At 37.4% G+C, this 21793-nt stretch overlaps 1 protein-coding gene across 2 annotated transcripts in view; it reads left to right on the top strand.

Annotated features, from left to right (window-relative positions):
* Nucleotides 1-5911: 5911 nt before the first annotated feature.
* Nucleotides 5912-21793, top strand: part of LOC306668125 (guanylate-binding protein 7-like) — a 58681-nt gene continuing 42799 nt past the window's right edge. The window contains exons 1-11 of one of the 2 annotated variants that reach the window (XM_079151198.1): nt 5912-6200; nt 9407-9615; nt 10108-10235; nt 11450-11559; nt 11820-12007; nt 12367-12606; nt 13733-14013; nt 14746-14958; nt 16171-16273; nt 16553-16734; nt 18138-21415. In XM_079151198.1, coding sequence (XP_079007324.1) covers nt 9426-9615; nt 10108-10235; nt 11450-11559; nt 11820-12007; nt 12367-12606; nt 13733-14013; nt 14746-14958; nt 16171-16273; nt 16553-16734; nt 18138-18257 — 1755 coding nt within the window. In that variant the 5' untranslated portion in view covers nt 5912-6200; nt 9407-9425 and the 3' untranslated portion in view covers nt 18258-21415. Of the gene's footprint in view, nt 6201-9406; nt 9616-10107; nt 10236-11449; nt 11560-11819; nt 12008-12366; nt 12607-13732; nt 14014-14745; nt 14959-16170; nt 16274-16552; nt 16735-18137; nt 21416-21793 lie in introns of those variants that run through there. The other variant, XM_079151199.1, reaches the window with a different exon arrangement.

A 21793-nucleotide genomic window follows, 5' to 3' on the forward strand; every position in this document is an offset into this window, starting at 1 on the left:
GAGTCTATATGAACATTAGTTAACACAGTCTAACATTATATCCAAAACAGGAATCAATCAAAGAAAGGCTGAGAGAGCTTTTAAGTTTTCTTTTGCGTAGCAAAATGCTTTTACCTTCTACTATATGAACCTTTAAACAAATCAGGCTGTCACTAACTCTTAGATATACATTTACATTTAAGTTTTTATCTCAGTGAAACAAGTAACCAATTTTACTTATATCTTATTGATAATAGGTCCCATAATAGAACATTAAATGATAAAAATAAATCCCCAATAAAATGTACTCCTTAAGTTTAAGATTACCATTACAGACAAGTTTATTCTGGAGAATAGCAGCGCTTGATAAATTCCCTGCTTTAAAAACTTGTATACCTGGAAAATATGAACACATTTAATATACAAAGAGTGACCATTTTACAATTACCTTGATACTTTTATATTTTACAAAATTTAGTTTTTAAAGAAAAATGTAGACTCTGTAACATAGTACAATACTCTTAACAGTTGTTTAACCATAATTGTATAAACCCCAATTTTTAAGACTAATTGGTCTAAAGAATAAAACTTAATAGACACAAAGTTAAGAGTAAATTAGTGTTTCAAATCCTTGTCATTTTGCCATATAGATTAGACTTCGGTTTATATCAGAACATTAGTATTTCACCTTAGGAAACACCTTAAATAGCTTTAACTGATTGTCTCACATACTTGTAACTGAAAGAATGGACATTTTTTAAAGCTGTCTGGGGTCACCCTCCCAGTTATCTTAACTCCCTAAGGTCACCCTCCCAGTCATCTCAACTCCCTAAGGTCACCCTCCCAGTAATGGGAACAAAGCCCTTAAAGCTGCTCCAAGAAACAGCCCCAAACAGAGAATAAAAGGGTAAATTGAGCCAGATAGCCAGATAGTGCTCAAACAGTATGATTACCAGAAACTATTGACCAGAATCTACGCCCTGTTGTAAAACATTGTGAAACATGTTGTATGTTATCAGCAAACCCAGACCCCCTTTGAAATTTCCCGGCAGCTTTGTCCCCCTTTTCCCTTTCATGTGCGATCCCTCCCGATGTGTGGTTTCTGCCTTTATAAACCTACAGGATTTTCTGCTAGGGACTCCTCGAGTTGGGTCCCAGCTCGCTGGAATAAACACCTCTTGCGATTTGCATCAAGTGACGCCTCCTGCGGTTGATTGGGGTTGCCGTCCATCCATGGGACAGAGTTGGGTTTCCTTTTTGGGGGCCTTACAGTAACCAACTTAGTTTCATGCAAACTTGTTGACATTTGCTCATTACTTACACACAGACTTTCTTAGCATTTACTTAGACCTTCATGTATTTCATCACATAAACACTTTCTTACCCAGAAACATTTCCTTTTCCCTTTTACTAAATATATTTCCATACCCAGAACCTTTTATTTTCTCTTTCCTTTCTGTCAACACCATTTTGTTCACATTCTGAAACAACTCTCATGAAATTTCTGAATTTAGATAAATAACTCTATTTTAACAAGATAAAATACTTTGTTGTTTATAGTACTCTAACTGAAACACAGTGAGAGGGAAGATGGTAACTCTAAATCCAAATCTAAGAGCTCCATGGAGCTTTGCAGAACTGGAGGGGGAACAGGGGGAAGTGGTAAGGAAGCAGATGGAACGCTCACCCTCGGGGTTGGGGTTTTACCTGTTAGGACATAGCTCTTAATAACCTTGTTTTTAGTAATGACACAAAGTGATTTTAAACACTTTTTACTTTACCAACCTATGAAAACACCAATAATGTTTAAGTATGATACCCCATGGAATTTAAGGACTTAAGAGTACTTAATGTTATTTAACAATTAGCATTTTAACTTTGCAAATTAATCAGATGTCTTTACAAACACATTTGAGTAGTCCTATACATGTTAAATTTAATTCACTTATTCTGCAAAAACCAAGATATCAGACAAGTGTCCTGAACAGTATTTGCTGTCTCTTTCCTATTGAAGAAAAGTCCTAGAAACAATTGATATTAGACATTGTTTAACATCAACATTTCATTAGTTTGACCACTTAGAGACTTGCAAATTATTTTTAAAGACATTTCACTTTTATTAGTTTACCCAATTTAAATTGAACCCTTTAAAATCACGTGAATAAAAGTATTTGGATCCATTTTTAAATTTCTATTTTAGGAGCGCTCAGTTTTGATACAGACAAAACATGACATCAGACACAAAAACAAATAACACAAAATCAAAGGCCTTGTAACTTTATAGGTGAATCTCCATTGCAATGTAACAGATGTTTAAAAAATTCTAGTTGAATAAAAAATATGCGCTCAAAAAATATAGAATTAAAAAAAAAAAAGTCCTGGAAAAATGATACGGCCATTAATTACTTTAGTAAAGCACCATAAAATTTACTTTTGCTGGAGTACAGGTAAGACTCTTTTTGCCTTTTTTTTTTTCCCCCCTGGGTTTGAGACCCGTCTCCTACTGAGTTTTTAGGCTTCCTTTATATACATTTCAATGTAAACCTTGACTGAGATCTGGAAGGATCTAACAGGTTTTAACAGAAACCTTGTGCCTAGGGCATTTTAGCCATCTCATCAGGACAGGTTGGATGTCAAAGAAAATTATGAGACCTTATTTTTCATTACTTTTGAGAATAAAGCTACTTTGCTAAGTTCCTCACTGAGATATGCCATTGGTTATTGAGCTGCCTATGGCTGGCTGCTTATCCAGGATTTATTTTCCCCTTTGTGACAAACAGGTTAAATCTTGCTTCATAGGTAAGCTGAGGACAAGAGCTTGAAGTAAGGCCCCTTCTTGATATTCCTGGGGTAGAATATTGTCCTATAGTGGCTATTTTCTGTAGTATTGAGCCTGTTGATGACATAATTAAGCTTTTAATTCCTATTAGCTAAGAAGTTTAGGAGTTCTGCAATGGCCTTTTGATATTCCTCCTGGGTGATGGCACATAAAAGATGTACTTTACTTACTGGAGAACAATCACAGATGTTTAAAAATAACTCTAGAGTTGGATAAAAATAGAACTGATCAAAAAAATCATTAACCTAGGTATGTAGGATCATAATTATGAGCTCAGAAATACAGCATTAAAGAAAAACAAAACAAAACAAGAATCCTAGAGAATGAGTTAGTTCTGTGTAGCAGCCCAGGAGTTTAAAATGCACCTCTTTTTTTTTTTCTCTCAGGTTACTCCCCCTCTCCCACTGAAACTGCTAAAGTTCACATTCCAATGCAGACTTCAGCAAGGCCAGGTAGTTGGTAGGGAGGGATTGCCAAGGACTTTTTAACCCTTTTTTTGTTTCTGGTTGAGAAATCAGGTTAGGTTTGAATGCAGAAAATAACAAAACATTATTTCCCACTACTTTTGGGGAATGGAGCTGCTGAGCTCTCCGCCTAGGGGGATTGGAGTAAACAAATCTCTTAGGAACAAGGAGAAGGACTGTAAAGTATCCTGCAATGAGTATCCCTAAGCCTAAGAATAGGGGACCTGAGGGAGGACAAAGGGAGCCCATCCTCTGACATACAAAGAGGTGCTTAGGACAGACTAGTGACTGGTAACTATGCCAACAAAGGGAACCTGGGCATTTCCATACTAATTGTCCCAGGTCTTAATCCTCCAGTTTGGATTCCTATGTCTGACCAGCAAGGGAAGGGGAGCATCCAGGAGGGAGTGTTGTGTGCGAGAGTGTTGTGTAGCCCATTTTACCCTCCAAAAATGAAGAGAAAGAAAGCTGCACCTCAAACAGATGTGGGGTGCATGGAGAGAGAAGCTTACTTATCTCACTCTCACTCGGCATAGATCTTGGTGAAGATTGGCTACTCCGTGGAGCAGAGTGCAGCAAACCCACCCTCCTTTAGGTGGTCCACACCAAAGTTCTGTTCTCTGGCACAGACCTCTGAGAAGTGACTCAGGAGGAAAGTCTTAGGAGTCACCTGAGCCCGTTCCCTGTATAATTCCAAAAGGATGAAATGAATTTGACCATTGATTAGTATTTCTCCTTTCTATCAGGAGATTCATAGACCCGTTTTCCTCCAGATTGGTGATGAGAAATTTAAGAATGAGAAACGGTGAGAATAGTAGCGAACTAACACAATGAAGAATTCAATAGGAGGCAAGAGTAAAGACCATAGGATACAATACACAAACAGACAGACATATAGCGCGCAGGATCAAAATTGGCTGGTTGGTATTTTGTCGACAAAAACAAAAGCCCAGATGCAACACAAAGGTTGCCCAGATGGGTCAAGGGGATGTCTCCCGAGACCCTGCTGGGGTCCTATAGCACGTCTGCCAGGACTTTGCCAGCCTAGAACCAGAACCTCTAGGCAACCCAGACAGAAATACGGCAATGCCTTACTCACCGGCCAATGATGTCACTTATGATTCTATGATCAGGTGTCTGGGTGGGCTTGGGGTATCCCGGACGAGTCCCCATATGTTGTGCCCAGCGGCTCAAGACCCCACAAAGACCACCAGAGACAACAATCAATGCAAGCAACAAAGAGTCATTTATTAGCAAGCTCGAGCCAGGTCCTTTGCGCACTCGGTAACCAGTGACGCTAAGAGGCCCTGAGCCTTTGTTCAACAGGCCTTTTATAATGAAAAGCAAACAGTTTTACAGTGTTCTTTTTAATTGGTTAACATTTGAACAGCTAAACATTAGTCCTCCTCTGGTTGGGTCCTGCCAATCTATTTGATTCTCATTGGGTCCCACCAGAACTGAACGGTCCTAGAGGAAGAAGGGAGGAGGGAAGGGGTGAACTATGCAGGAGATGAGTCGGAGTTAGGCCCCCCGGTCCTTGATAGATAAGGTTTCTAGGCAGCTGCACATTCCTCAGACAAATGTTTCTTAACAACCTTGATAAGCACGGGGGCCCAGCAGTCCTGTTTGCGCTGTATTGGCTCTTGAGGGTGCAGTCGCAACTGCCTGTATCCTGGTGCTTAAGACTGTTAGCTGCACAGATATCACCCTGTTCTCAACACACCCAGACAGGGAAGGAAGTTGGAGGAAAAGGTCCCCATCCTAAGGGCCAGATTCCCAGGCAGATTTTACATTGTCTCCTGGAGTTAGCTCAGGGGTCTGAGCTCCTGGTTCACACAGAAGGAACTACTGGCTCTTTCCTCATTCCTTGGCTTCATTTCCTTCCAGTTTTCATTCCCTATCTCCCACTCTGCCTTGTACAATCAGCTATCTAGTAAGTCCCTCAATCTCAAATCCTGGACTCAGCAACAGAACAACACAGGAAACACAGCCTAAAAGCCCCTGGGTTCATTCTAAATTACAGATAAAACACATGGTCCTGTAGGATTATTGTCAGAATAAGAAAATACGTGATTATTAAAAAGCAGTCATGATGCTAGCAACAATTATAAGATACAAACCACAAACCAGAAAGACTCCAGGCGGTACCTGAAGTTTGAACCTTAACATGGGTTCATCAGTAGCTCTGTGGTTTTGCACAAGTTACTAAACCTCTGAGGGCCCTGGCTCTTTTAAATTGGGACAGTTAAAATAGGGTACTGCACAAAAGAAGTGAGCACTGTACAGTGAGTTATAGCAAATGTTTACTAAATGACTTCATTGCCAGCATTCTTTGTGTACTGTGCCAAGACCTTTGTCTTCCTGTAATGAAATTCTCAGCTACTGAACCAACCATAAAAACAACAAACTTACTCCTATGTGAGTGCAGCTAATATTTCAGTATATTAACCTATAAAAGTATGTTCTTCCCAACGGGTGATAAATATCGTCACATCTCAAGCTAGTCAAATAACACATACTTGGAAAACTTTCAAAAGCTCTCAGAGTTCCCCTTTAGTAACACTATGCAATTTCTGGGAAATCAGGCCAAATATATCTAAACCTTCCACCAGAGGACGCTCAGAATACCCTCTTTGCAACTACCTAGTCACTGAATTTGCCCTTTGGTTTCGTTTCCTGTAGAGAAGTTTTGAAAACCCCTTCTGACTTTTGGCATGCTTACTTATATTTTATATTCAAATTGTCTGCTAGGAGGCAGGAACTGGGGAAGAAAGGAAATTCCCAGGATTAGGGGAAGATGCTCATCAGAACTCCTCACAGCTAAACTAAAGGACAACTGTTGGAACTAGCCCTTACCAAGCCCTCCTCAAAGCAGCTTTTCTACCAGCTCTAAAAGATATCTGCTCCATATTTTATAGGTAAGTTATGATCACGGGTGGGTGGTGGGGGGAAGAGGGCAGAAAAGATTTACAATGTTCAGTTATTTTTAAAAGTATTCCATCCAAGATAGGGTGCAAATTTGCCCAATATGCTACATAATGAACCTACTAAAGACTAAATTGTGGTGTAGCCAGTTAGTAAAATTCGGTGAATGTCTGCTGTTTGTTTCCTGCTGAATTAGACACAATACTGGTGGGGACTGAAAGTCTGAAATGTCTTAATATGTTTTTCTTCCTTTGTCCTCCTATGTCCTGTTGGAGTTTACAACTGCAACTTAAGTTACCTGTGTGTTTAATAACAGCTGGTTAAGCTGGTTTAAACTGCAGTCTGAAAGTTTCAAGAAATTTTCGTTGTTTTCGTGAGAAAGAGCAATAAATAATCAACATAAATATTTGCTAGCATTGTGAAGGACAAAAAAAAAAAAAAAAAAAAAAAAAAAAAAATCCAAGCAGGTTGGCATATGCCTATAATCCCAGCAGTTTGGAAGGTTGATGTAGGAGGATCATAGGTTCAAAACCAGCCTCAGCAAATTAACCAGGCTATGTGCAACCCTGTCTCCAAAAAATAAATAAATAAATAAATAAAACCTAGGAATGTGGCTCAGGGGTTAAGCACCCTTGAATTCAATAATCTCTGGTATGCCAAAAAAAAAAAAAAAAAAAAAAAAAAAAAAAAAAAAAAAGACAGTGAGAAAAGGAAAAAAAAAAAAAAGTTGAAACCCAGAGTGAACAACAAATGAAGAAGCTTCTTGAAAACAGCAAAATTTTGTTATCCATAGTCTTATACTTCGAGTGTAGTTGTACTTTGAGTGTAGATTTCTTAATTCAGACATAATTTTGACTTGGTTTCATCATCCTGACTACCTGCCCTTGGCAGCCTCCCTAGTCTTATTTTTTTTTTTTCATTTTTAAAATTTGTCTTAATTAGTTATACATGACAGTAGAATGCATTTTGACACATAGTATACAAATGGAGTATAATTTCTCATTCTTCTGGTTGTTTTTATGTTGGTTTCTATTTCTTCTTTATTACCTTTGCTGTTACAAATCACTTAATTCAGGAGCTCCAAAACTGGACTCAATATTGGTCGCATACCTTTGGTCATTCTTCAGAACTCCTCCCTCCTCTTATTTCCTTGCCACACGCTCATGCATCTCATATTTGTTTGATTTCCACGTATCTCCTTGATCAATGCCTTTTCTCTAAAAAGTGAATCGAAAGCAAGCAATAAAAGCAACAATTAGAAACACAAAACCTGGGATAGACTGTCTCGGTTCAAAGAGAATTGTTTCTTCTGAAAAAATACATCACCAGCATTTCTGAGAAATTTCTAATATTTCTTGGCATTTTTCTGCTTTGTACTTTTTTTTTCTTCTCCTGCAAACCTTTCTTTTTTAAGGTAGTAGCTGTACTGATCTAAATACAGAATCATTTACTTCCACTTTTTAGGAAATAGGCTTAAAAAGTTGAATGAAATGCCAATGTGATAGCTAATTACAGGGCTGAGAGATCAGAAATAAAATCTTCTGCAAAGCCAAACTTTGGGTTTATTTTCTGTGTTTTGATCCACTCTTAACATTTACTTTTTCATTTATAAAAGTTGTGGACCTCCACCAGAGTGAGAGAGAATGCATCCCAGAGGAAACACACAGGCTGAGTTGTAAGTGGCAGAGCAGCAGTTATGTGTGTGGTTCAAACACAGTAAATATTCCAAGATGTTCAAGAGATTTGGCTCTTGTGAAAGCACTAAAGATGCTATCCAGCTAGCACCTGGGAACAACATATAAAACACTATTATTAATATCGATTCACAGAGCTAATGCTTTTCATGGGGAAGTTCAAACCCTCAAAGCTGTTCCCTCCTGCTTTAGTAACTTCACCTTAAAGCATGAACGTTTGCATAAATTTGGTTTATAAATATCTGTTTTGTAGCTAATTGTTGTAGATCATCATTGGAATTTTCCCACATCTTTGTAAACTAAATACAATCCTAGCCCCTGTTACATGTAAGTCAGGCAACTAGAATTCTACTAATATAAGGTGCCAATATTTCCTTAGAAGTGGATTGGAATGAAAAGACACCTGACATCTGAGCTTCTAAACTTATTGTAAAATTGCCTCTTTCTGGGTCTGCTTGCCCTGGGCGTTTCCTGCCTCTGAAACCATGGTGCCATACAATTTGTGAATGGACTTCCTATTATTGTTCCCAAAGAGCAATTTCTGTTTTAATTTGTCTTTAATCAGGATGATTGACAGGTCATCAGCTATGAGAAAGAAAGAATGAGTCTTCATGATCATTAAATCCAGTAATAACAACAAAGAAACTGACAGTTTCTATAGTCTGCTAGTAAAAAGAATCCATATGTTTTAATTTAAAGATTTCCATGAAAAATGAATTGAAGTAGACAGTGGATTTTTAGCTTCTATGTAAATAATGCTTTCTAAAATGAAAAAAAAAAAAAAAAAAAACCCTCTATTTATGATATGGCAGGTCACAAAACCAAGTATTTGCTTATGTCTCCTGTAGCTTTAAAATATTTTGTAAGACTCCTCAGGTTGCAGGAGTTGATGCCCAGAATAGAAAATAAATGGTTAACATTAATTAAAGGAAAAATTTTTTTCACTCATGTAGACAGTCATTAAATGATCACACTTTGAAGTTTTGTTTCAGTAAAGGACATTACTAAGTAAGTAAAAAACACTTAAAAATATAGCTTATAGTGAACACTTGAATTTATTGGAAAATGCATCATAATGGTATAGAATTATTTAATGCAATGCAGTTTGGACATGGACCTAAATAAGAGAAAAACAAAAATTTATATTTAGCAAATAATGGAAATGAATAATCAAACTAGGGATTTAAGGAGACAAAAACTAAGAAACATGAGTAAATCAAAATCCAGTGGAATGAGTTAGATGCAAAGAATCAGTAGGTAAGATTCAGGAAATGAATTTTTCTATGTGTCCACCAAATATTTGAGAATAAGCAGGGTAACTGATAGTAGGCCTATGAGCTACTTACTGTGGCGCTTTCTGCTACTTCTTTTTATATTTTGTTGATCAATGTCTTCAGAAACTTAGGCCATGATGGGGAACAGTTATGTTTTCAGGTTCAATAAGCAAATGGATTTCTCTGCTTCAAGAGTAAAAACTGCTGCCCATCCTACCTCTTCCCTTGCAGACAAAGTAACATCCCAGACATGGCCTCAGACATGGTCATGCCAGGCCCTATATGCCTCATTGAGAGCAAGGAGGGGCAGCTAATGGTCAAGCAGGAAGCCCTAGAGATCCTGTCAGCCATCACACAGCCTGTGGTGGTGGTGGCCATCGTGGGCCTTTACCGTACGGGCAAATCCTACCTGATGAACAAGCTGGCTGGGAAGAGAAAGGGTGAGTGCCACCAGCAAAGCTCTGCTGAGCCCTCTGTCCACTGCACTGTGGGTGTCCAGCATGGGGATGGACAGAAGAAAGTTAGAGTCAGGGAGGGACAGTGAAAACCAAAGTTTGGGCCACAGCTGAGCCTTTTAACTTGGGGAGCTATAGGACAGCTTTCTGTCCTTGATGTGAACCCTTTTTAAAAATGTTGTCCTTAATGTCTTTCTGGGAGAAACACAATATTTCCCCCACATCAATGCAATAATTTCCATATGTGCAATTATAAACTTTAAAAATATTTGTAGCATATTATTATGAGAAGTATAAAAATTTCCCACTTGTGGATTTTGACCTTATTTCCCCATTTCTGTATAGTAATGGAGATCCATACTTGTATTTTCTGCTGTTTCCTTATCTTGCTTTCCTTAACCCCTAACACAATTATCAAGAAACTATACAATTTCTAGATCCCCTTCTCTATGATGACCTCTGCACTCTCCTCTGCAGGCTTCTCTGTAGGCTCCACAGTGCAGTCTCACACCAAGGGAATCTGGATGTGGTGTGTGCCTCATCCTGAGAAGCCAGGACACACCCTAGTTCTGCTGGACACTGAAGGCCTGGGTGATGTAGAGAAGGTAAGGACAGAGTATTCTTTTATGATAAAACTCTTTACCACTCAACTTTCTTTTATAAGGAGTTTTTCATTTTGTTTTAGGTTTTCTTTTTGTTTTTAAAAATTTGTACTTCCACTTGACTAGACTATGTTACCACTCATTCTTTCTTTCTATTTACAATAGTGTTTGGAAGTCTGAAGTGAGAAAAAAAATATATATGTACAAAATTCAGAATCAGTATTAGGAGAACTACACTGATGTTTTGCTTAGTCATTCCTAGATGCATAAAAATGATGCAAATAAATCACAGTACAATCCTGGTCCTGCACTGATTATGGTTAGTAGTCGGCTCTGGATGAGATGAACTTCGGTTCAAACCAGGGCTCTGGCCCTTGTAGCTCTCTGATGCTGACAAGAAGAGTGAGTCTCCCTAAATTGTTTATATTCTCTTTGGTCTTATCCAACTTACCATTGGAGAAGTAGATACATAGGTCTTTTCTACTACATGGGTCTTCTCTAGTTATATTCTAATAAGTATTTAGCAACCAGTTCATAGAATAAAATGCATTGGATTTGTACAACTGGGCCATTCCCTGAATATTCCTATCATAAATAATTATAAACTACTCAAATGAAGTCACTAAACTCAGACTTGGGAAAAGATGTACACAGTTGTCTCTTCTTAGCTGTTTTTTGTACCTAACAAAACACTCTCTTGAATGTCCACTGTTTTTTATGTTTTCATTTTGATTGTGATATTGACTTTTGATTTTCTAAGATGCAATGATGGTAAGCCCAAATACAACCTTAATTTCCTCTTCTACAAAATGGAGATATTAATTATGAGCTCATCTCACAGCACTAGAATTAGATATCTAAGATCAGTAATGTGAACCCTCTTGTGGATAATAATTATTCAATAAAATAGATATATGAACTGTGTACATAGGCCAATTTTGTTTTAGTGCCTGGATAACCTTTATTTTAACTACTCTGGTTTCCCCATTAACTCTGACTACTCGTTTTGCAATTATCTAACAGTATCTATAAGAAGGACTCAGGAGTTAGAAATGTAACATCAATATGAATTCATCAATGAGAAAACCAGGAAAGTTCATGTGTCTGACAATCATTTGTTTAATCCCTACTTAGCATTTGCGTATCTTGATTTTATTTTAATGATTGTTCATGTGGGAATGCCATAAGACATGAGTTAAATTTGTTCTGACTTCTAGGTTGATGACAAGAATGATACCCAGATCTTTGTTCTGGCAATCCTTCTGAGCAGCACCCTTGTATACAACAGCATGAGCAAAATTGACCAGGGTGCTATCGACCTACTGCAGTATCCTTTTGTGGTCCAGGATGGCACCAAAACCATGGAGAACACCACTCACCAACTGTAGGTCTTTAAGACCTTATATATCCGCAAAAAGAAAATGGGTAAACACTTACAATACAGTAAAGAAACCTCATATTCACTGATGATCAAATGTTGATTTGGTTAAGTGCCAAAGGGAAAGAAAATAAAGGCTTGGGGAACATGGAATCAAATATGGGCTTAGATGGTATGTTACTTCTGCCAGTATTCCTTAATCATCTCAGCAATGTGACAGAACTGACAGATCTACTCAGATCAAGAAAGTCACCTGACCTTGGAGATGCCAATGACATTGTGAGCTTCTTTCCAGACTTGGTGTGGACTCTTAGAGACTTCTACTTAAGCCTGGAAACAGATGGACAACTCATGACAGCAGATGAATACCTAGAGAATTCCTTGAAGACAAAGCAAGGTAAATGGGCTTTGGTTTTGGAAGAAGGAATAAAAATAACCCAAGAAATGATCTCTTTAGGGTAGAAGGTTAAATATATGGTTTTCCCTATTTATCCATCTAGATGTTTTACAGAATAAGTAATGGATATTATTAATTTTTACTGAACAAATAGGTTCAATATCAAATTCTATTATTCCCTTGTTCATGGGAAAAATATTCTTTCCTTTTTTTGATTAAATACTTTTCATCTGGTTGCCTAGGGTTTATGAAGATATATTAATCTGAGTAACACCAGGGGAAAGGACTTGTATTTAAGGAGAATAGATTCATGTGAATGTAAATTTTAAAGAAAATAAATCCTGATTTTCCTTCTCCAGGTAGTGATCAAAGAACTCAAACTTTCAATTTGCCCCGTCTGTGTATTCAGAAATTCTTTCCAACAAAGAAGTGCTTTGTCTTTGACTCACCCACTCACAAGAAGCTTTCCCAGCTAGAGACACTACAGGATGATGAACTGAGTCTTGAATTTGTACAGCAAGTGGCAGAATTCTCTTCCCACATCTTTACAAAGTCCAAAATCAAGACTCTTCCAGGAGGCATCAAGGTCACTGGACCTCGTGAGTACCTCTTCCAGGATTTTCCCTCTATTCAACATAACGTGTATCATGTAAGAGAGTCCTTGTGCCAACATTGAGAGATGCATAAGCAATTATCACTGTGCAAATCATATGCATCATGTTTGTAAAGCTATAGTGAATATGAAACACATTTCTAGTATTTGTTTTAGAAGTGCCTCTAAGGTTACATGAAATAGGAACATAATAAAGATAAGATAAAGTTAAAGATGTTGTATCATTCATTCTTCCACTGTTGACATAAATTAGCTCGTATGTGTTGGCAGTATTTGTTCAACAAATATATTGGATTCTTAAGGTATGTCACAATAATCTTTGAAGGCACAAATGAACAATTTATACCTGTTCCCTATAGAAATTAAACTTGGTTGATACAAATGTTGATCTGAGGCCCAAATGAATCTCTAAACCTCTAGAATCTCTAAAAATATCTAAGCACACTTCTTGCTATAGCTTTCCCTAACAACTCTTATGTTTCAGAACTTCTTATAAATAATCACTATATTATGGAGTAAAGTTGAGTGCAAAGGTCATCATGAGTCAAAGCTGGCCTCACCAATTTAGTGATTCCCTAAGCAGCTAGGTGAGACCTTGTCTCAAAATAAAATGTAAGGAGTGCTGGGATTGTGGTTCCGTGGTTAGGTTCCCTCTTGGTTCAATCCCTCATAGAAAAAAAAGAAAAGATATATATACATATCTATGTGTATATATATATATATATATATATATATATATACACACACACACATTATATATATAAAATCTCTGAACATATGTATATATATGTATGTGTGTGTATTTCATGCATGCATAATCATGACTTTTATATGACCATGTGCTTATTTCTCCATGTAGGATTAAATAATAACATACATCTAGACATTTTTCCTATTTTTTTTTCTTTCACCCTTGTTTCTTTTTTGTATGAAGAAAATACCGGCCTTCCTCATCTCACCAGTTCCCAAAGGAATTTGTCTGGGACACTTGGATACAGTTCAGAATGCTGAAAATTTGAGGGCAATGCATTGTTAAATGAATGTTCTTAGAATTAATTGACATAAATTTTTCTCTGCAAATAGCACAAGCGTCTCTTCTTCCCTCTGTGAAGGTCTAGAGAACCTGGTGCTGACCTATGTCAGTGCTATCAACAGTGGGGATCTGCCCTGCATGGAGAATGCAGTCCTGGCCCTGGCCCAGAGAGAAAACTCAGCTGCAGTACAAAAGGCCCTTGCCCACTATGATGAGCTGATGGTACGGAAGGTGCAGCTGCCCACAGAGACCCTCCAGGAGCTGTTGGACCTACACATGGCCAGCGAGAGAGAGGCCATAGAAACCTTCACAAAGAACTCTTTCAAAGATGAAGACCAAAGTTTCCAGAAGGAACTACAGGTAATTATTCATTTTTCTGGTTCATGAACATTAGGGTTAATAGAGGAAAAATATTGCTATGAACGATACAATAGAATTTGTTTAAGAAAAGCAATTCTTTATAGATTGGAAAACAATGGTGGTCATTAATGTGGCATGATATATTTTCATTGTGAAAACAAAAAAAGTGTAAATACTCTGGGCCCTTTAGAGTCTGAATTTTTCACGTATGCATATAGATCATCACATTTACCGTTTATCAGCTATGGGATTAATTTGATTGATTTCATTCCTTTAAAACATTTGCAAAGTATTATTTTATTTTTTCATTAATTAAGCAGAGAGAACTGTCCTGTGGATCTACTAAATTATGATTAGAATTAATAACGTAAACCGATATCATTCTAACTAGTTATTCACGCCTACTTTCTGCTTGAAGGTAGAAAAACACTGAAACAAGAAATGTTGGAAATCAGTAGACTGCATATAAAATGAGAGCTTAGGTGTAGGGGTCTGTGGTCAAAGATCACATTTAAGCAGAAATTATAAGAGAGAGGGGTTTCAGGATATTTCATACCCAATAGTAAACATTTTTCATAGTCTCTTGTCCTTGCAACTTTCTCAGGTTTGCTGGAAAGGGTTTATATTTGCTTATATTCCTTGATTTTGCTAGGAAAAGTAGAATCTTTAAAACATAAATTCCAGAAGTACTAAGGTGTTGCTAACATCTCTGTGGGTTCCTGTCCCTTGAAGACCCTACTAGATGCAAAGCAGAAGGATATTTGTAAGCAGAATGAAGAAGCCTCTTCAGATCGTTGCTCAGTTTTGCTTCAGGATATTTTTGGTCCTCTGGAAGAAGAAGTGAAGCAGGGGCTTTATTCTAAGCCAGGAGGCCATCATCTCTACCTTCAGAAGACAGAAGAGCTGAAGAAAAAGTACCACCAGCAGCCCAGGAAGGGAACACAGGTATCCCTGATCCTATCTATTAATTGTGGGAATTACTGGGGTCCCTCTAAAAAACCATTGAGGATAAAAGAAAGGACATACCTATAGGAACAGAGCTGAGATTGATAACTGCCTCAGACTTACTCTGTCAATGAATGAGCTTACATGGGAATTTTGTGCCTGGTGTTTAGTTTTAAGTGTGGATACATTCAGAGTCCAAACAGTGTCAGCAGTTCTGCTTCCTTTTGCTTTTCCAGCACCTACTTCCTTATTGTGCTCCATTTTCCTAACTATGCACTTCATTTCAAATAGGCTTGTCTCACATGACAACAAAGAGCTACCTCTGGGTCTAAGATCAACTATCCTTGATGTCCTAAGCCTCTGGGGACAGAGCATGCATGCCTTTCCCTGTACCCATATCTGTCACCCACAGACTGTGTGGGGATGGAATAAGTAACCCTTGGAGGTGTGGGCCGACTGGGAAAAAAAGGTCTGAAGAAGATCAAGAAATAAACAACAGATGTCGGAAAATATTTGAAGCAGGGACGTGACAGATGGAAGAGACCTGATGATTCTGGTCCTAACAAAGGGAAAAATTCCACCAATACTTTATTTATAGTAAAACACACCAGAGGAATTTGGTTCTTCAAAGGTAAACAAGAAGTGAGAGGTTGTAGGGAATTGCCCTGTTGGAGACTCACACTTGTGCAGTAATTCCTCCTCCTCCAGGCAGCTGGTGCTTCAAGGCTACCTAGGTATACTGGTACCTCTTTCACCACAGGGTAGCAGGCCTCTGAATTCAAAGCTATCAAACCCATAAATACCATAGCAGCCATGGGATCTGCCCATTAACAGCAGCTACCTGCAAATGGGCATGTCTTTCTACACCTTCACCTGGAAAGATTCCTAGTTGCAGTAGTCAAGCTGTCCAAGGTATGAAGTTCAAAGCAATAATTCATTTGCCACTCCTGATACATATCAGCCTTTAAAACACTCAAATGGCAGTATTTTTCCTCCTGTGAACAAGTTCTTTTCATCTAGTGGCCTTGGGTGCTCTGATTGGCCCAGTCAGTCTCTGGCTCCCATGTGTGGAGAGGCTTGGTGGACCTCTCCATCAGATGCAGGCAGAGAATTTTCTAAGAGGAAAAGATGCTTGATAGGACAAGTAATATGATTTTATCACTTTGGCTATCACCACTGCAAATTCTAACTTCCTGTTTTTGGGGTTCCTAGGCTGAGGAAGCTCTGCAAAAATATTTAAAGTCCAAAGAGTCTGTGAGTAACGCTGTTCTTCAGACAGACCAGGCTCTCACAGCCAAGGAAAAGGAGACAAAAGGTGAGAAGAAAACAGAAGCAATGCAAGAGAGACAAGAAATGTCCAAATTTGAAATTCATGTGTTCTGGCCTAGCTGGATCATTCAACTAGAGGAAGATAGGCATAAAGGTTCCTATGGCTTCAGGCAGTATCTGAGTATGGCCATGATCAGCTGCAGTATGATTATGTGGAATGAAAAACGATGCCAGGGAGTTTTCTCTGTGTAACAAATGAGGGTGGGAGGCCCAAGGAAGGGACAGAGTTGTCCTAGAGGGTTTTACGTTTCTTCTTCCTCTTCAGAGGCACGTGTGAAAGCAGAGGCTGCCAAGGCTGAAGCAGAAAGGCTGGAGGCGGCTCGTAGGCAGAACCAGCAAATGATGGAGCAAAGAGAGAGACTCCATCAGCAACAAATAAGACAAATGGAGATAGAAAGAGCAAACTTCCTGGCACAACAACAGAGGGAGCAGAAACGTCGGCTGCAGGTATTCATCAATTGCTGCATCTTTGGGTTGTGTTTCTGTCCCTTCCCTATAAAGATGAGACATGAAACAGTGGCCATGGGTGAGATGCAGACTACTATGGTGGCTCAGGTCAGGGGCTGTGGAACCAGACGCTGGGCATGCGTCCAAGCTCCACCTGTACCAAACGCATGGTTTAAGCAAGTTATGTATTTCCTCTGTGGCCCCTTTTCTTTGTGTTTGGAATGGAAATGTTGGTTATACATATTTTATAAGGGTTTGTGATAATGAAATACATAGTATTCAAATTTATAATGGTGTTTGGCATAGAGGATAATATGAATTTTTATGTATAAACTAGGCATTTCTGTCTCACAGTGATTAGCCTTTTCTATCATTTTGTTAATTGCTCTGTACAGTCCTTTGCCCTGATCATACCTTGTTACATCAGTTTCCTCTTGCAGTGTCTTTGCTCCTCTGTCACCTCTGGTTCTCCTGGCCCTGAACTCAACAGTGCTTGCTTAGTCAAGTCCTTTAGTTTGTCATCATTCAATAAGCAGGGGTTCTTATTTCTCAAGCACTATACAAAGCCCTCTGCATTCATTCTCTCATCTAATCTATTTACTGTGAAGCAGCACTGATGTGTCCCCCATTTTATATGAGGTAATCAAGGCCCCAAGGAGATAACTAAATGCCAGAATCTCACAGCCTTGTGAGTCATTGTAGGTGTCTTTCAGTGAGTGGGATCCACAGTGGCAGTGCTCCTGAGAACCTGGTGGGGACTTCCTATGTGAGCACCTCATGAGACAGACAAGGTCCCAACCTTTGCCCTGGCTTACCAGGGAACCTGTGGGTACCCGCTTTTCAGTAACTACTCTAGGGCACTTTGGGGATTGCAGCTCTTTCCTGAAGGACATTATGGGAAAACGCTGATGTTTGATCTGCTCAGTCTTTACTTGTACTTCTCCATCCCAAGTGTGGTGACCTGGAACATGTCCCTCATCTAAGACTCAGACACCTCTCCTGAGTGTATGTCAGTCACCTAGACATTGTGCTTTTGGGGCAGTTTCTTCTCTTACAAACACAGTTAATATATTCCTAAAAATGGAAATGAGATTGGGAAAGAGATTTGAGGTCAAGATATGATTAAGATTACTCAAAGCGACTGTGTAGTGTAAGTGGGAAGGGAGCATTGGAGTGGAATTCTATAAAGACCAGAATTTCAGGGACTAAACCAATGTTTCTGGAGCTAGAGGAAGAGGAATGTGAATAATTGTAGAAGTAAGCATGAGTGGAAGAAGGAGATTCAGGGACTGTTAATTGTTTCTGAGGATTAAGGGAGGTAAGAAGAAGTCAATGGTTTAGGCAATCAGAATGAAGCAGACCTTACTTTTTGCCAAGTCTTATAATATCTCTTTTTCACTTAGGAAGAGGCTGAAAGGCTCAGGTTGGCCCATACAGCTGAATTGTCAAGGTGTCAAGATCAGATCCAGCATTTACAAAGGACAATGTCTGAGCCACAAGCTCCTCAATGTATCATACTCTAAAGTGCTGAACAACAAAGACTCCCGTTACTTTTTTTCATGGAAGACACAAAGGAACAAGAAACTAGAGAATTTGGGACAATCAACATTTAAACAATCCAAACACTTCTACCTAATCTTCCAGTTTGTCTCTAGTTATTGCAAGTTACCTCAGTGTCTAGGTATCGCAAGTTGCCACATGGGCTCAGTTAGATGGAACATTACCCAGGTCCTGAGCTCAGTTTAGCATCACTCCTATTGCTTGTCATGTGCTGGATGCCATCTGAGGGAGGCACCAATTGTGAAGTGGGAACAATCTACAGTTCTCAACTGGGTGGAGACAGCTATTCTAAGGACCATTGTGCAAATCACCAGCACTGTGTCAACCTTCTGCAAAAAGAAATCCCAAGCTGCAAGAAAACAGTGTTATGAAATGAAGATCTGTAGAGGATGAAAGGAAATACTACTGTGGAAACTGTCATAGATTTAAGGACTGAAGAAAAGGCCTTTTCCTTTTTACTCACCCACACTAAGTCATAACTTAGAGCATGTTATAATAGGTAGCAACTTATATTTGACTTTAATATTTTTGTGTTACATATTTATAATACTTTAGAGTTTTTAAATAAGAGGCATAAATAATAATGTGTAATGAGTCAAAATTCCAATGGTGCTCATTTAATTTTACACTTGCTACAATGCTAAAGTTAAATCATCATAGTATATGACAGCCTACTGATATTTTTAAAATGTATTGATTATATGAATACATGTTAGTGCAAAGTTTTCACTATAAAATATTTTTAAGCCGTGTCTCTATTGCTTTATTTTTATGTCTCTCAGTAGTTAAAATTCTATGGGAAATGCTTCCGAATTTCCCTCAGAAGATTAGGAATTACTTTAAAACTAGAATTAAAACTCATTTTGCTATACCTTTTCATTTGTTCTATGTTTGTTGTGTTTAACTCTAGTAAAAATCTGTTTTAAAAAAATTATAGAAACACTCCACAAAGCTCTGTTTTTTTGTCCCTCACTTATAACTGTTTGCTTCTGTAAGGGATTTTCCGTTGGGTGATATTATAGGATCTTCAGTTTTCTTTAAGTTCTTCATAATATGATTTACTCATATAGAGAAGAAAAACACATTAATGCTAATGTCTGTACTTTTTCTTATTCTTTGGAGTGTTTTATATCGCAGAACTTCTCATATTACAGCAGCAATATTAAATATGTACAACTTCTCTGTTCCTTAGCATTAAAAGTAGTTAGTAACAGCAGCTAATATTTTTTCAGGATTCACCATGTGCCAACTACAGTCACTGTAGTAACTCATGCATTGCTCACAAAATCCTTTGAATATGCAGTATTGCTTTATTACACTTATAATTACTTAAAACTATTTTTATGTTCATTAGTGTTATTATTATTAAAGTTATTACTTTTAAGGCCTTGAAGATAATCAAGTCATCTAAAAGCAATGCCATGCTTTGGAACCTACATTAATAATCATCTTGATACTGTCTCTCTTGTCTTTTTAGTAAGACAGAAATATTAAGTAATATGTTAAAATCTAGAGAAAATTACTGAAAGAATGAAAACCAAAAGCACAGTGCCAAAATAATACAAAAGTACTCAATATTAAAAAGCAGAGAAATTGTCAAAAATAAAAGTTAAAAATTAAAAATGTGGTAATGACTCTTGAATATACAGATCACTGATGGAGCATAATAGAAAGTCCTCCCGCCCAAAAATTTCTATAGAAAGAATGGAGGTTAAAGATAGACTTTTAAATAGGAAGAGACAACTGCCTGGCCACTTAGAAAAAGGTAAGTCGGAACCAGCCCTTATAACTTACAGTAACAACACCACCAAAAACAAAAAGTTTAAAGTGTAAAGATATAAAACACATTTAAAAATTCAACGTTGTATTTCTTATGATCCTATAGGAGATGGTCTTTCTGTGACTCAAACCTATTTCCAAATGTCTCTTGATCTCATAACTCATTCAGTTAAAACACAATCTCTTGATCCTTTTCAAAGCAAAAATTTGATAAATTGTGTCCCCTTCTCTGTTTATAAAAATTATAAAGACACATTCAGAGGAGTGCATCAAATATGAAGCATAAAAATAATATAAATAAAAAAATCATGCCCTAGAAGCATAAATTCAGCATTGGTAAAACCAAAGGAGTGCATTACAACCTATGACAAACCTGTTAGAGACAACCAGTATCACAACATTTGAATTCCTCCTGGATTTTATCATATACAAGTTATGTCTGAAATAATGTAATTCAGTTTGACCTGCTTTGTATATAAATCAGATTTTATTGCGTGTCATCTTTTGTACTTTGTTTCATTTCTTAAAGATATTAATAAGATTCTTCTAGTTCATTGTGTAGTTGAAAAATATATATATATTGTATAAAGTAAAATCAAGTTGTTTTTCATTCTATTGATAAATATGTAAATTATCATGTTTATCTTTTATGAAATATTGTTAAGGATATTTTTAAATACATTTATATATGAACATATATGAATACATATATGTATCCTATATATACATACACATATATATATATATATATATATTCATGTACATGCAAAACTCCCTTGTGTATCACCCCTAGGAGTGGACTTTCCAGGTTATAGAGGAGATGAATCTTGTCCTTCTACATCAGGTTTGCCATGACTTCAAAGTTTTTGTAGCAATTTACATACTTCCCAACACAGTATGATGGTCTCCACACCAAAGTTTTCACATTTGGTAGTATGGGGGCTATGTGCAATAGCTTAATGAGACATTAATCTGCATTTTTCTCATACAAATGAGGTGGAACACCTCTTCCTGTGTTGGTTTACTAGTTCTTTTTCGTGTTTTGCAGTGTCTGATGTCTTTCTTATCATGTTCTGCCTTTTTTATTTTTAGAAGATTTTGAAACATAAAGGACATGACTTTCTGTGGGTTGAACGATTGTCAAAGGCATTTCTCCTTCTGTGACAACACTTTTCATAGAATTTTTGTGAAAAAAAAGTTTTAATTTTATAGTAGTCCACAATATTTTACTTTATGGTAGATTGTGTGTTTGTGTATTTCTTTGTGTGTGTGTGTCTTCAGTCACATTTTATTTTGTTTACCTCTATATTTGAGTAAAAATTAAAGGTCTATGTGGTGTGAATTTGGGGTCAAAAGTATTTTTCTGAAGAAGGATGACCTATTTTCCCCAAATAATTTAAGCAGAAGATAGTCTTTGTCTCTAACCTTATGAAGAAACAACTCTATATTAAATATCAGTATGTGACTCTATCTGGGCCTCTCTTCATTGTTCTTTTGACTTATTTACCCATTCAGGTGCAAGTATAGCAATGCATTATTAACTGAATTTGAATAAGTTTTTAATTCTGCTATACTCAGTCTTTGTACAATGTTCTTCAAATTTTCTTGACTCTACTTGAACATTAGCATTTCCACATAAATTTTAGAATCATTCTATCCCTACCAGGAAAGTTTGAATTTTCACCAGGATTCCATTGAATCCATTAAAAAGTTTTTTCAT

The sequence above is a fragment of the Sciurus vulgaris genome (assembly GCF_902686455.1).
Source record: "Sciurus vulgaris genome assembly, chromosome: 1".
NCBI classification, from domain to species: domain Eukaryota; kingdom Metazoa; phylum Chordata; class Mammalia; order Rodentia; family Sciuridae; genus Sciurus; species Sciurus vulgaris.